Below are 15,804 nucleotides of genomic sequence, written 5' to 3'. Positions count from 1 at the left end.
GTGTTAGGCTTAAGTTGGGAAGAACTGTCCGAAAGGCTTTTCCTAAAGGCCGACACCTTGTCACAGCTTTTTTTTTTGATCTGCATAAGGCGTATGACACTGCTTGGCATTGTCGTAGTTTACTCTCCCTCAACAACTGGGGCTTTTCAGGGCTCCATACCGATTGTTATTAGTCTGTTTTCATCCCACTGGTTGTTCTGTATTAAAGTTGGCACAGCTCCCCATGGGTCCAAGAAATCAGCAGCCCACATGTGTCTGTATTGAGTGTTTTTCTTTTCCTCATTGCTATGAATGGGTTAGTAATTTCTGTTCTGCTGCTGGTCACTCCTGTGTTGTATGTCGATATTTTTTGTGTTTGTTACAGCTGCCACTTGTTAGCCACTGCTGGACACCAGCTCTGAGGTACCATCTGATGGGCCTCTGCATGGGCTCTTTCATGTAGCTTCCGAACCTCTCCTTCGAAAATGTCAGTTATGTATTTCTGTCGTCACACCATGGTTCATTCAGACTTAGAACCCCACTTCTGTACCATCATCTCAGTATTGTACCACAATCCCATTTCTTGGGTCTCCTTTTTTATAAAAAGCTGGCCTCGCTGCCCGATACTCATCACCTGAAAACTAACAGCAGGTGGAAACTTAACACTCTCTGCTTCCGTGCCCACACATCTTGGGGGTGCGGATCGGGCTCCTCTTATCTGTATTTACTGGGCCCTGGTTTCTTCTCGACTGGACTGCGGTTGCCGGGTTTATGGCTTGGTGGCTCCTTCAGGTTTAAAACTGTTAGACCCCGTCCACCATCGTGGCATGTGTCTAGCCACCGGTGCCTTTTGGACTAGTGCCGTAGACAGTCCCCTTGCTGGAGAGGGTATCTTCCCCCTTCAGATTCGATGGTACCAGCTCTTGGTCTCTGACAATTCCCTGCTCATCCTCTGTAAAACATTCTTTTTACATACGAGGGGTGTCATCCTCCTGGTACCTGCTCTTCAATGGGAATACCAGTTGGAATGCACCTCACTTCCCTCTGCCAAATCTCCATCTCCCCTCCCGGGATTGTGTTCCTTGTCTTTTTTTTTTTTTTTTTTTTTTTTTTTTCCGTGACTTTCCCCTTGGATGGTGCCCAGGCCACAGATTAGGAATGACCTCTTCCAAGCTCCTAAAGTCTCGATCACTCCCATGCCTTTCTGGCACCAATTACACCCAGTTCTTAAAGAGTTTCATGGTGCTACCACCTTTCACACTGGAGGCTCTAAAAATGGCTTGGAGGGGACATGCTTTTATGTCTGCTGCCAGCACTGAACGCTATTCACTGCTGGGAACATGTAGTGCATTTACAGCAGAGCTGACAGCCATCAACAGAGTCCTCCAGCTTATTAAAACACAAGCAAGTGAGGCCCATTTAATATGTACTGACTTGGTTAGCATCTCCAGGCTATTGACCAGTGCTATTCTTGTTACCCTTTTGTCTCCGCTCACTTGTCTTTCTATGGGTCCCCAGTCATGTGGATAGCCCAGGGAATGAACTGGCTGACCGTTTGGCTAGAGGAGCACTTACTCCCCATTTGCTTTGCTGACCCCAGGTGCAGATTTTCAGAAGCACATGAGGTATCTGCTATATCTGCTAGATTGGAAATGTAACGACATCTGCTGTGCTACTGCCTCACCTAACAAACTTCGCACAGTCAAGGAAACCGCTGCAGCATGATGCTTTTCCTTTTGCTTTTCCCAAAAGGAATCTGCAGTCCCATGTTGTCTCTGTATTGGTCATATCAGGTTACACCACAGTCTTCTCTTGTGTAATGAGCCACCTCCACATTGTGGTTGTGGAGCCTTAAATACACTAGCTTTTGTCTTGGTGGAATGTTCTGTCATTTTGGCTCTCTGTACTAAGTAGGGACTTCTGGACTCATTGCATCTAATATTGGCGGACAGCTCATGGGTGGTGGATCTTTGGTCTCAGTTTCTTCCATGAAACGGAGATGCTGAGTCGTAATAGGCACAGCAAAACGTTTCGCACAATTATAGCTTTCAGCCATTAAGGCCTCTGTCAGCAGTAGACACACACACACACACACACACACACACACACACACACACACACACACACACACACAACTTACACTCGTCTGCAGTCTCGGAGAACTGAAACCACACTGTGAGCAGCAGCACCAGAGCAAGATGGGAGTGGTGACTGGGTGGGGGGGGGGGGGTAAGGATTAGACTGGAACAGGGGGGGGGGGGGGGGATAGTATGGTGACCGGCCGGTGTGGCCGAGCGGTTCTAGGCGCTTCAGTCCGAAACCGTGCAACCGTTACGGTCGCAGGTTCGAATCCTGCCTCAGGCATGGATGTGTATGATGTCCTTAGGTTAGTTAGGTTGAAGTAGTTCTAAGTTCTAGGGGACTGACGACCTGGTATGTTAAGTCCCATAGTGCTCAGAGGCATTTGAACCATTTGATAGTATGGTGGGAATGGTGGACAATGAAGTGTTGCAGCTTAGATGGAGGGCAGGAGAGAAGGTGTGGAAGGGGGTGGGGGTAAGTAGCAGAAAGGAGAGAAATAAAAAGAAATTAAAAGACTGGGTGTGGTGGTGAAATGACGGCTGTGTAGTGCTGGAATGGGAACAGGGAGGGGGCTGGATGGGTGAGGAGAGTGACTAATGAAAATTGAGGCCAGGAGGGTTGCGGAAACGTAGGATGTATTGCAGGGAAAGTTCCCACCTGCGCAATTCAGAAAAGCTAGTGTTGGTGGGAAGGATCCATATGGCACAGGCTGTGAAGCAGTCATTGAGATGAGGGATATCATATTTGGCAGTGTGTTCAGCAACAGGGTGGTCCACTTGTTTTTTGGCCTCAGTTAGTCGGTGGCCATTCATGCGGACAGACAGCTTGCTGGTTATCATGCCTACATAGAATGCAGCACAGTGGTTGCAGCTTAGCCTGTAAATCACATGATGATGTGCAAGTTGCGTTTGTGTGTGTGTGTGTGTGTGTGTGTGTGTGTGTGTGTGTGTGTGTCTACTGCTGACAAAGGCCTTAATGGCTGAAAGCTATAATTGTGTGAATCTTTTTGTTGTGCCTATTGCAACTCAGCATCTCCACAATATAGTGAGTAGCAACTTTCCTTCTCTGGTATTGTTACATTCCATCCTGGATTTTCTGCTGTTTGATTTCTTCCATGAAAGCGATTTTCATTCTCAGTTACAAGGTTTTATTCTACCCCCAGAGCAGGGTCAGAATGATTCGGAATGGGATGTCTCCTACTGGAACCTAGGTCTGGAGGGTCCCTGATCCTACCACCATGACCAGACTACAGTTTTGTCCCTCTTTTACTGTGTTTTAATTGCTTTCAGATTTGGCTCGGCTCCTTTCTCCTATTCTGGGTGTCACATTTTGTTGAATGGTAGGCTGTGTTGATTGTAATAGACCAGGGGTGGGACACCCAGAGACAACCAGTTGCTTACTTTCCTATTTCCTTCACCTTGCTTTGAGTATTGATGGAACAGATGATCACCATTACGTTTTTAGCCTTCTCACTTTTACTGTTATGGCTCTCCCAACTAGATAAGAAAGCATTCTTGGTGGACGTCTCTACTTATGGATGCATCGCCCTTGAGTCAAGAGATTGATGACATCATTGTTTGATGTCCAACCCTCCCTCTGCCCCCGGTCACTCCTCTCCCGCCCCAACCAGCCAACGAAATAGTTTCACCAAGGAAGATCATAATACGGTACCTTCTTTCAATCAATGTGCAAGCTTCTCGAAATGGCGGATATTGAGATAACTGATAAAAAATTGAAACATAACTACAACTGCTTTGTAGTGGTCTTGTATCATGACTAGGTGTGATACCTGTAAGAGTCTTCAGAGTTTATGTGAATGAACTAGCTGCCATTCTAGCAGCAGTTTAACATAGGTTGCTGGAGATGGAAAATCTGCAGGTCATTCCTATTTTAAAGAAGGGTTGTAGGACAGATAAGCATATCATTTGCTTTAGTCTGTTGTTGTAGAATTTTGGAACATGTTTTATGCTCGAGAATTGACATTTTTGGAGGATGAGAAATCGCCTATATAAAAATCGACATAGATTCCACAGCAGAGAGCCTGCAAAACTCAGCTTGCTCTATTCCTCCATGAGATCCATAGCATTGTAGTCAACGGCACTCAGGTTGATGCCCTGTTTCGTTACTTCAGGAAGGCATTTGACACTGTCCTGCTCTGCCATTTAGTGAAAATGAGAGCTTATTGTGTATCAGACTAGATCTGTGCCTGGGTTCAGGACACCCTTGCAGACAGAACTCAGCATGTCACTCTTAATGGAGCGGAATCAACAGATGTAAAGGTAATTGTGGGAGTACCCAAAGGAAGTGTGGTATGACCATTACTGTTTATGGTGTGTGTAAATGATCTAGTAACATGTGTTAGGAGCTCTTCTGGCTGTTCATGGATGACACAGTTGTCTATAAGAAGGTAGCAATGCCAGAAGACAGTAACAATTTGCAGAAGGGCCTACAGAGGCTTGGTGAATGGTGCAGGAACTGGCAGTTTACACTGGTTGTAAATAAATATAACATACTGTGAATACATGAGAAAATAAATCTGTTACCATATCCCTACTTTATTGATAACTCACTGCAAACAGTAACTACCATAAAATATCTGAGTATCTACCTGGAGTGACCTTAAGTGGAATGACTACATAAAACAGTAGTAGGAAAATCAGGTGCCAGACTAGAACTCATAGGAAGAATCTTAAGAAAATGTAATTCGCCCACTAAAGAAGTGGCTTGTGGGATGCTTGTTTGACTGATTCTTGAGTATTTTTCATCAGTCTGGGACCCCTTTCAGGAAGGGCTGGTGGAAGAGAGAGAAAATCCAACAGCCATTCGCGAATGGAACAGGGAAGGGGGGATTGGGGATCGGTTAATGGTAACAGACGTGCTCTCCACCACACACTGTCAGGTGGCTTGTGTATTGATGTAGGTGTAAGTCAATATATGTATGCCATTATTCTTAACAGGTTCAGTAACACAAGTAACACACTGTTGATCCACAAAAGTAAGAGAATTCCCTCTCTGTATATTTGGACTGATTCTTCATTTGTGAGGTCTCTACTAAATATGATTTGTGGCTAAAAGAATGCACATAATTGGTTTTGCAGTAAGAACAGGTATACTTATAAACATTTATTTTTCAACAATTCATCATTTTACAGTTACGAGTTTTGCCAAATTGTAGTCCCATTGAGATGTTTTGTCATAATTGATCCTGACGTACATGTATACTCCACAAACAATAGTACAGTGCATGGTTGATTGTGTTTTGTCCCAGTATCCTGTCTTACGAGCATGTATAGTAGGAGAAAGTAACTGTTTGTATGCTCCTGAATCTGTCTTGGCTTATCATCATGATGCCAACCTAAGATACAAAATGAAGGCTCAGTAACTGTTGCACAGTTTGCTATAAATGTTTTCTAAATGTGCCCAGAACTATTTTGCAATATCATCACCATTCTTCCAGCAATTTCAATTAACTTAACAAATCCTGATCTAGGCATCAAACATAAACTGTTATTGTGAAACTGAACTGTCCTGGCTTGCTGTCTGTTAACTACTTTCAGCAGTTACTTAATGTTACTTAACTCTGAAATAGTAGGTTTTTTTTTTTGTGTGTGTAAGTCATGTTGTCACTAAATGCATATACCTTCTGTTTCAGACACTTTATGAAGCCATTACAACAGCTGATGCAGAACTGCCGCAGTATTGAGTTTCTAGATTTGGGTTGCTTGGAGGAGATATGCCAACACGCATCAAAGCTTACGTATATCTTGGGTCAGAATCATGGCCGTTCTCTTCATCATTTGAGGCTCGCCTCAATCAAGGATGATCCTGAATGCTACCTTCTGGATGAACTGCCTCCAGCACTCTTTCGGCCCTTCCAAATGTTACAGGTAGCAGTGTGTTTCATTATACTTAGCTAATAACAATAGTAATTAATTTAAGTCTGGAAACCAAGTGAAGTGGCATTTTTGTAAGTCCATGTACTCCTATTAGGCAAGACTAAGACATTAATGGGTGCACGGTTACACTGATTTAGGTTTTACTGAATCACGTTAATGACATGCTGGCCAAGTTTCATAAACAAGCCACAGTGGAAAGGTTCCTTATTCAGTTGGGCTAACATTCCATTTCTGACAATGAAAATATAAGAAACAAGTTTCCATCCTTCCCAAACTTCGTTTCCTCTTTAATAAAGTGGATAAATTTATTTAATTTTTGTTATCTTTGGTGTGGAATGGAAAATGATATACAGCAGAATTTAACGAATGTTGTCCAAGCCTGTACTTAGTGAAATAAAGTTATTATACCCATTATGGTGGTCTTGACGAGCAGTAATTCAAAAGCTGTGTCACACTTTGTAGCAACAAATCATCAGTCATAGACTGAGAAGGTAACTCTGATGGAAGGTGATATAAAACCTTTCGAAGGCTTCAGTCTGCTTCTAATGCATCAGATACCCTTGATTCAAACAACGTGAAGTCCAGGATGATGTGAACTGCAAACTTAGGTGCAACCACTGTGTTGTGTTCTACGTGGGCATGACTATGAATAAATTGTCTGTCCACAGGAACGGCCACTACCAGATGTGGTCAAGGGACAGCTGGACCACTCAGTTGCTGATCATGACATTCAGTATAGTGTGCTTCACTTTCACTGCTTCACAGCTTGTGCCTTCTAGGGTCTTCCCACCAACCCCAACTTTTCTGACTTGCACAGATGGGAACTTTCCCTACAACATATCCCTCATTCCCATAACCCCCGTGGTCTCTACCAATGCTGATCTCTGCCTGCCATTCACCAGCCTATCCCCTTCCATCTTCACACATACAACTTGTGTTCCTCCTATGCACCTACAAGTCATTTGCTCTACTCTTTCTCTCTCCCCCCTCCCTGTTCCTTCCCAGTTCCCCCCCCCCCCCCCCCTTTCAGTACAGTGCCCCGATGCTGTACCTAGCAATCCTATCCTGTCCTCACTATGTCCCAGGACCCTCCCATGGCCAGCACTACCACCTTCACCCACCCTACCTTATTACACCTTCCCACGACATGCTATCTCCTTAAGCCCACAACCCATCCCAGCAGATTGCTGCACATGTCAGATGCCGTTGCATATGATGGGAGTGTGCTCCCTGGCGCCGTTGGATAAGCAGCTGCAGCAGCAAGTCGTATACTCCTAGCTCACTCATTTGTTACATAGTTTAATTCTTAATTTCTTTGCGTGTTTTTGGTACTTGCATTGTTTAATTCATAAATTTCGAGCGTATTATAGTATTTGAGAGTTGTAGCATCGCGTTTTAGTACCTGAATAGTGTAAATTCGCGTAGTCGTTTGTCTACTGTTTTGTTTTGAACGGCCAGTGTCGGTTGGTCGCAGTCAGTGTGCTCCCTGCCGCCGTTGGATAAGCAGCTGAGCAGCAAGTCGTATACTCCTAGCTCACTCATTTGTTACATAGTTTAACTCTTAATTTCTTTGCGTGTTTTTGGTTCTTGCATTGTTTAATTCATAAATTTCGGGCGTATTATAGTATTTGAGAGTGTAGCATCGTGTTTTAGTACCTGAATAGTGTAATTTCGCTTAGTCTCCTTCCGCCGCCGAGCAGTGTCAGCAGTGCGCAAGTAGCAGCATTACTGCATTTACTAGGCAATCTTGTATTTTAATAACCGTTTAAATTTTGTCGATTTGTTTGCGCTCTCTGTAGATTAGTTCAGACGTTCTTAGCAAAACAGTTTTTAGCATGGATAGGGACTGCAACTGCTGTGTTCGGATGCAGGCTGAGTTGGCATCCCTTCGCTCCCAGCTTCAGGCAGTGTTGGCTTCGGTCACACAGCTTGAGGCTGTTGCCAATGGGCATCACTGTGGGGGTCGGGATGGGGGTTTGTCGGGGACGGCCAGCTCGTCCCACGCATCCCCTGATCGGACTACGACTGTGGTTGCCCAGGATACTGCCCGCATTGAGGCTGATCCCTCACCTGTGGTAGAGTGGGAGGTCGTTTCAAGGTGTGGCAGGGGGCGAAAGACATTCCGGAGGGCTGAACGGAAAGCCTCTCCAGTTTGTCTGACGAACCGGTTTCAGGCTCTGTCTCAGGCTGATACTGATCTTCGGCCTGACATGGCTGCTTGTCCTGTTCCAGAGGTTGCCCCTCAGTCTGCAAGATCCGGGCAGTCGCAGAGGGTGGGCTTACTGGTAGTTGGGAGCTCCAACGTCAGGCGCGTAATGGGGCCCCTTAGGGAAATGGCAGCAAGAGAGGGGAAGAAAACCAATGTGCACTCCGTGTGCATACCGGGGGGAGTCATTCCAGATGTGGAAAGGGTCCTTCCGGATGCCATGAAGGGTACAGGGTGCACCCATCTGCAGGTGGTCGCTCATGTCGGCACCAATGATGTGTGTCGCTATGGATCGGAGGAAATCCTCTCTGGCTTCCGGCGGCTATCTGATTTGGTGAAGACTGCCAGTCTCGCTAGCGGGATGAAAGCAGAGCTCACCATCTGCAGCATCGTCGACAGGACTGACTGCGGACCTTTGGTACAGTGCCGAGTGGAGGGTCTGAATCAGAGGCTGAGACGGTTCTGCGACCGTGTGGGCTGCAGATTCCTCGACTTGCGCCATAGGGTGGTGGGGTTTCGGGTTCCGCTGGATAGGTCAGGAGTCCACTACACGCAACAAGCGGCTACACGGGTAGCAGGGGTTGTGTGGCGTGGGCTGGGCGGTTTTTTAGGTTAGATGGCCTTGGGCAAGTACAGAAAGGGCAACAGCCTCAACGGGTGCGGGGCAAAGTCAGGACATGCGGGGACCAAGCAGCAATCGGTATTGTAATTGTCAACTGTCGAAGCTGCGTTGGTAAAGTACCGGAACTTCAAGCGCTGATAGAAAGCACCGAAGCTGAAATCGTTATAGGTACAGAAAGCTGGCTTAAGCCAGAGATAAATTCTGCCGAAATTTTTACAAAGGTACACACGGTGTTTAGAAAGGATAGATTGCATGCAACCGGTGGTGGAGTGTTCATCGCTGTTAGTAGTAGTTTATCCTGTAGTGAAGTAGAAGTGGATAGTTCCTGTGAATTATTATGGGTGGAGGTTACACTAAACAACCGAACTAGGTTAATAATTGGCTCCTTTTACCGACCTCCCGACTCAGCAGCATTAGTGGCAGAACAACTGAGAGAAAATTTGGAATACATTTCACATAAATTTTCTCAGCATGTTATAGTCTTAGGTGGAGATTTCAATTTACCAGATATAGACTGGGACACTCAGATGTTTAGGACGGGTGGTAGGGACAGAGCATCGAGTGACATTATACTGAGTGCACTATCCGAAAATTACCTCGAGCAATTAAACAGAGAACCGACTCGTGGAGATAACATCTTGGACCTACTGATAACAAACAGACCCGAACTTTTCGAATATGTATGTACAGAACAGGGAATCAGTGATCATAAGGCCGTTGCAGCATCCCTGAATATGGAAGTTAATAGGAATATAAAAAATGGGAGGAAGGTTTATCTGTTTAGCAAGAGTAATAGAAGGCAGATTTCAGACTACCTAACAGATCAAAACGAAAATTTCTGTTCCGACACTGACAATGTTGAGTGTTTATGGAAAAAGTTCAAGGCAATCGTAAAATGCGTTTTAGACAGGTACGTGCCGAGTAAAACTGTGAGGGACGGGAAAAACCCACCGTGGTACAACAACAAAGTTAGGAAACTACTGCGAAAGCAAAGAGAGCTCCACTCCAAGTTTAAACGCAGCCAAAACCTCTCAGACAAACTGAAGCTAAACGATGTCAAAGTTAGCGTAAGGAGGGCTATGCGTGAAGCGTTCATTGAATTCGAAAGTAAAATTCTATGTACCGACTTGACAGAAAATCCTAGGAAGTTCTGGTCTTACGTTAAATCAGTAAGTGGCTCGAAACAGCATATCCAGACACTACGGGATGATGATGGCATTGAAACAGAGGATGACACGCGTAAAGCTGAAATACTAAACACCTTTTTCCAAAGCTGTTTCACAGAGGAAGACCGCACTGCAGTTCCTTCTCTAAATCCTCGCACAAACGAAAAAATGGCTGACATCGAAATAAGTGTCCAAGGAATAGAAAAGCAACTGGAATCACTCAATAGAGGAAAGTCCACTGGACCTGACGGGATACCAATTCGATTCTACACAGAGTACGCGAAAGAACTTGCCCCCCTTCTAACAGCCGTGTACCGCAAGTCTCTAGAGGAACGGAGGGTTCCAAATGATTGGAAAAGAGCACAGATAGTCCCAGTCTTCAAGAAGGGTCGTCGAGCAGATGCGCAAAACTATAGACCTATATCTCTTACGTCGATCTCCTGTAGAATTTTAGAACATGTTTTTTGCTCGCGTATCATGTCATTTCTGGAAACCCAGAATCTATTATGTAGGAATCAACATGGATTCCGGAAACAGCGATCGTGTGAGACCCAACTCGCCTTATTTGTTCATGAGACCCAGAAAATATTAGATACAGGCTCCCAGGTAGATGCTATTTTTCTTGACTTCCGGAAGGCGTTCGATACAGTTCCGCACTGTCGCCTGATAAACAAAGTAAGAGCCTACGGAATATCGGATCAGCTGTGTGGCTGGATTGAAGAGTTTTTAGCAAACAGAACACAGCATGTTGTTATCAATGGACAGACGTCTACAGACGTTAAAGTAACCTCTGGCGTGCCACAGGGGAGTGTTATGGGACCATTGCTTTTCACAATATATATAAATGACTTAGTAGATAGTGTCGGAAGTTCCATGCGGCTTTTCGCGGATGATGCTGTAGTATACGGAGAAGTTGCTGCATTAGAAAATTGTAACGAAATACAGGAAGATCTGCAGCGGATAGGCACTTGGTGCAGGGAGTGGCAACTGACCCTTAACATAGACAAATGTAATGTATTGCGAATACATAGAAAGAAGGATCCTTTATTGTATGATTATATGATAGCGGAACAAACACTGGTAGCAGTTACTTCTGTAAAATATCTGGGAGTATGCGTACGGAACGATTTGAAGTGGAATGATCATATAAAACTAATTGTTGGTAAGGCGGGTACCAGGTTGAGATTCATTGGGAGAGTGCTTAGAAAATGTAGTCCATCAACAAAGGAGGTGGCTTACAAAACACTCGTTCGACCTATACTTGAGTATTGCTCATCAGTGTGGGATCCGTACCAGGTCGGGTTGACGGAGGAGATAGAGAAGATCCAAAGAAGAGCGGCGCATTTCGTCACTGGGTTATTTGGTAACCGTGATAGCGTTACGGAGATGTTTAATGAACTCAAGTGGCAGACTCTGCAAGAGAGGCGCTCTGCATCGCGTTGTAGCTTGCTCGCCAGGTTTCGAGAGGGTGCGTTTCTGGATGAGGTATCGAATATATTGCTTCCCCCTACTTATACTTCCCGAGGAGATCACGAATGTAAAATTAGAGAGATTAGAGCGCGCACGGAGGCTTTCAGACAGTCGTTCTTCCCGCGAACCATACGCGACTGGAACAGGAAAGGGAGGTAATGACAGTGGCACGTAAAGTGCCCTCCGCCACACACCGTTGGGTGGCTTGCGGAGTATCAATGTAGATGTAGATGTAGATGTAGATGGGCCATAGTGCCCGGAGGCAATAGCTACATACGAGAGTTGTTCTTGTCTGGTGGTGGTACTATTGCTCCTGCTGTTGTTTTTGTTTGAATTTGTGAGAATTCCACTCCTGAGGAATATCTTGTCCAAAGGTTTGTGGCAGACTCTGCAAGAGAGGCGCTCTGCATCGCGTTGTAGCTTGCTCGCCAGGTTTCGAGAGGGTGCGTTTCTGGATGAGGTATCGAATATATTGCTTCCCCCTACTTATACTTCCCGAGGAGATCACGAATGTAAAATTAGAGAGATTAGAGCGCGCACGGAGGCTTTCAGACAGTCGTTCTTCCCGCGAACCATACGCGACTGGAACAGGTAATGACAGTGGCACGTAAAGTGCCCTCCGCCACACACCGTTGGGTGGCTTGCGGAGTATCGATGTAGATGTAGATGTAGATGGGCCATAGTGCCCGGAGGCAATAGCTACATACGAGAGTTGTTCTTGTCTGGTGGTGGTACTATTGCTCCTGCTGTTGTTTTTGTTTGAATTTGTGAGAATTCCACTCCTGAGGAATATCTTGTCCAAAGGTTTGTATACTTCTAATTTTTTCATTGTGCCTATCTATGACTCAACATCCCCTCTATTTGGCAAGCAGCAATCCATCCTTTCCATTTGTAATCTTGATTGGAAGAGGTGGTAGGCAGTTTGATTTATGCATATGTATATACTTCACTATTAAAGGATTTTTTTATTAAGGAGCTAAGTTTAGGCTTTAATTAAAAGTGAACCAATAGGCCTATCAGAAAAAGGAAATATAAAAATATTTTTCTTGTTTTGTTCTGTGTTAGCCTGTATGGAGCAGTTTGGTTTCAAAGCTGAATATATATTAGATTGTGGTAAGGGTTGTCTGGTTTTGCGTGTCTTCACTAGGAACTGTTCACTTTAAAACTATATAGCTTGAAATATATTTATGCGATGTTAATGAAATTATTAATAGGTTATGGGCACATGTATTGGTTGTGGAAATGTCAAGTTAGAGAATTTTTGTCACCCCAAAATAAAGTTCTGATGATTTTGTGAAAGTCCAGGATAAAAGTATCCTGGCAGTGGAAACTGTGGGTTTGTTTTGAAGATCTTGTTCATTGTTTTAAGAAGCTGCAACCACTGTGGCTATACAGACTGGTATAGATTTTATGAAGAGTAACATTAAACAGCTGTCGTTTGCTTGTTGGATTGTGCCATTAGCAACATGCAAGATTGTGAATTTGAGTGCAGCATTGCTGTGTACTGTAGCCTACCCCAGGTGGCTGGAAACAATACCTATGACCTTGCTTTGTCTGTATGCTATTGCTAATATCTGATTGTCTACATTGCAGTAATTATGTCGCATCAAGATGCCTCCGAAATCATCATCAGCTGGTGAACTTACAATTATTTTCAAGCTATTTCTTTTGTTCAAAGTAAGGGGGAAAATTAGAGCGACAGTATGTGTCCTGTGTACCAGAAAGTGGCACATAGTCTTGAAGTATTGTTATCATCAGTGAAGAGAATAGGAGCTACTTCAAAGGCGAATGATGGAAAAACCTCACCCACGTCATGAAAGAAACAGTGTTTTTCCCCAGGACATCCAAAACTGAAGTTAATGATTTCACTTTGTGCACAACACAAAGAACTACCAAAGATTTTTGCATGAATAGGGTACTCCTCACAATGAAAAACTTCCACCTTAAAGTGAACTGTCTGGAAATGTCCTTCATAATGAACCAGTCATACTCTGCATGAATGACACTTTTCCGATTCTACGAAACTTTTCAGTTTTTCAGATGAAGAATACTGGTAGATGCAATTAGTTTAAAAATGTGAAAATAATATAAATAGCTCTTGTAAAAATAGTACAGTATGATGTTTCTAAATGGGGAGCAAACCATTTTTAAACCTGGTGTTGAAAGTTCAAAGCCCTCTTGAGAAAAGGTGTTGGAAGATGGATTTTTTTGTATTACAAAAAGCATTAAGTGTGAAAGTTAAAACAATGCTGTGTTCTTTCCGAGCCACAACTCTTATACCTGATAGTGGCAGCATAGCACCTGATTCTGTGAAATAGTCCTTCAAAACAAACCTACGCTTTCTGTTACATGTTTCTCCTGGGCTAAGAAAAAGTGACTTTAGAAAAATCAGAACTTGTTTTTGGGTTATTGAAAAATACTGTAACATGAGATTTCCACTACCAATACGCCTGTAAACCATTAAACTTTCATTAACACTGGAGAAACATATTTCAGACATCCCCCAGGGAGCTCGCCACTCTTTGACTGGTTCATTCTTGACTGCCACGGGGCTCCAGCCTTTGTAGCATTTTTTCCCTTCTGCACTCCATGTCTATCCTCTTGATAGCATTTTCCCCTCCCTTGGGGAACATGTCTGGGGTGTTGTTGGGAATGTTCTGCAATGTCTGTCGCCGACATAAGAACAGTCTCACCTTTGTTTTTGGCTCCCTTTTCCTTGCTTTGTTTCCCTTCTCCTCTCGTTCCTTTGCTTTGGCGTTTGAGGTTCCTCTTTTTCTTCCTCCTCCCTGCGCGTTCCTGACGGCCGGCCCATGCGTCAGACGCGTAACAGGTGACTGGGTAATACATTATTCCCAACCCCAGGTTGACAGGTAGGGTTTGCATGTACCCTCTGGTACAGGCCAGGCCCATGGAGGGGTGATTGCCTGAGCTGCAACCTTCCCAAATTGCAGACTGGTCCCTCTGTCTGGTGTTTGGGAGGTGTGGACAATCACCTAAGGTGGGTGCGCCCCCTTGTGAAGGAGGCTCCCAGTTGGAAGGAGCACGCCACCGGAGACACTGGCAATCATGGGGATTTTCTCGCAACGAGTCAATCATCTTCTCAATCCAATTCTATGAAATGTAAATGTAATAAGGCTAATGATTCAAAGACCCTTCCTGCTGCTCCATGGTTCCTTGTAGTCTCACGAACTGAAGGAGGTCAGTCCTTTGCCACGGTAAATCCGTTTATTATTCAGAAAGGTGTTGATGCAATTGCCGGCCCTGTGAAATCCTCCTCTCATTTACGGAATGGCACTTTGCTTTTGGAGACTTCTTCTGATACTAAAGCACAACAACTGCTTGCTGCCTCGCTTCTCCATGGCCAACCTGTTCATGTCAAGGCTCATGGAACTTTGAATTCTTCCCATGGTGTTATTTACACCAGACTGCTCCACTGTCTGAGGCCGAAATCCAATCTTACCTCTCTGATCAGGGTGTCATGGCCATCCATCGTGTAATGAAAAAGGTAGATTCCTCCTTAGTGCCCACCCACACTCTTTTTCTTGCCTTTGAGAGAGTGGTGCTTCCATCCAAGATCAAAGCAGGCTATAAAATTATCACAGTCCAGCTGTACATTCCGAACTCGATGTGCTGCTATCAGTGTCATGGTTTTAACCACCACACACTAGAACGTCATGTTGACACCCAGCCAAATGTGTAACCTATGGTAGGGATGCACACGAGGGTGATTGTCCGCCTCTTTCTCCCCACTGTATCAACTGCAATTGTGGCCATGCTGCCTCCTCTCGGGATCGTCCTGTGTATCATGATGAGCGGGCTGTCTTAAAGATCTGGGTAAAGAAAAAAATGCCTTACTAAGTAGCTCGCAAGTTTCTGGCTAGTCGCAAACCCTGTGTTCTCCCGTCTGGCACCTATAGTTCTGTTTTTGCTACTCCTCACTCCAAGGAGGACATGGCCACACAGACATGCTACCTCTAATTCAGCTCTGAGGTTGTGAAATTGCCCAGTGTCAAAGTAGCATCACCATCCCCCTGTCCAGCTGTGCAACAAGCCATCAAACTCTCGCCTCAAGGGGCGAAGCCACCAGCTACACAACCGGTAGGCCGGAAAGGACAGAAGGAGTATTTCCTGGAAGACTTCCTCCATCCCTCCAGCCAAACAACACCCGAGTGCTTCGATCCTTTCCGGTTAGAGAAGAAGTCCACCAAAGGCAAACAGTCTTCTCCCTTGCCAACTAGAAGATCCTCTTCGGCCTCCATGTCACCAGTGTGCACTACCAACCATTTCTCAGCATTGGACTCCACAGATCAACTGCACAGGCAAGCCAATGTGTCTGTGGACCCCATGGAGCAGGATCCTCATACTTCTGTGCCCTATAGTAGG

General features: G+C 44.9%; 1 protein-coding gene across 2 annotated transcripts in view; it reads left to right on the top strand.

The window, feature by feature from the left end:
* Positions 1-15,804, top strand: part of LOC124798502 (F-box only protein 33) — an 80,800-nt gene that overhangs the window by 27,889 nt on the left and 37,107 nt on the right. For both annotated transcript variants that reach the window (XM_047261939.1, XM_047261940.1), the window contains exon 2: positions 5,714-5,948. In XM_047261939.1, the coding sequence (XP_047117895.1) occupies positions 5,714-5,948 (235 nt within the window). The remainder of the gene's footprint in view (positions 1-5,713; positions 5,949-15,804) is intronic.

This window comes from Schistocerca piceifrons, chromosome 5, assembly GCF_021461385.2.
Source record: "Schistocerca piceifrons isolate TAMUIC-IGC-003096 chromosome 5, iqSchPice1.1, whole genome shotgun sequence".
Classification (NCBI taxonomy): domain Eukaryota; kingdom Metazoa; phylum Arthropoda; class Insecta; order Orthoptera; family Acrididae; genus Schistocerca; species Schistocerca piceifrons.
This window is presented reverse-complemented; position numbering and strand designations above follow the sequence as displayed.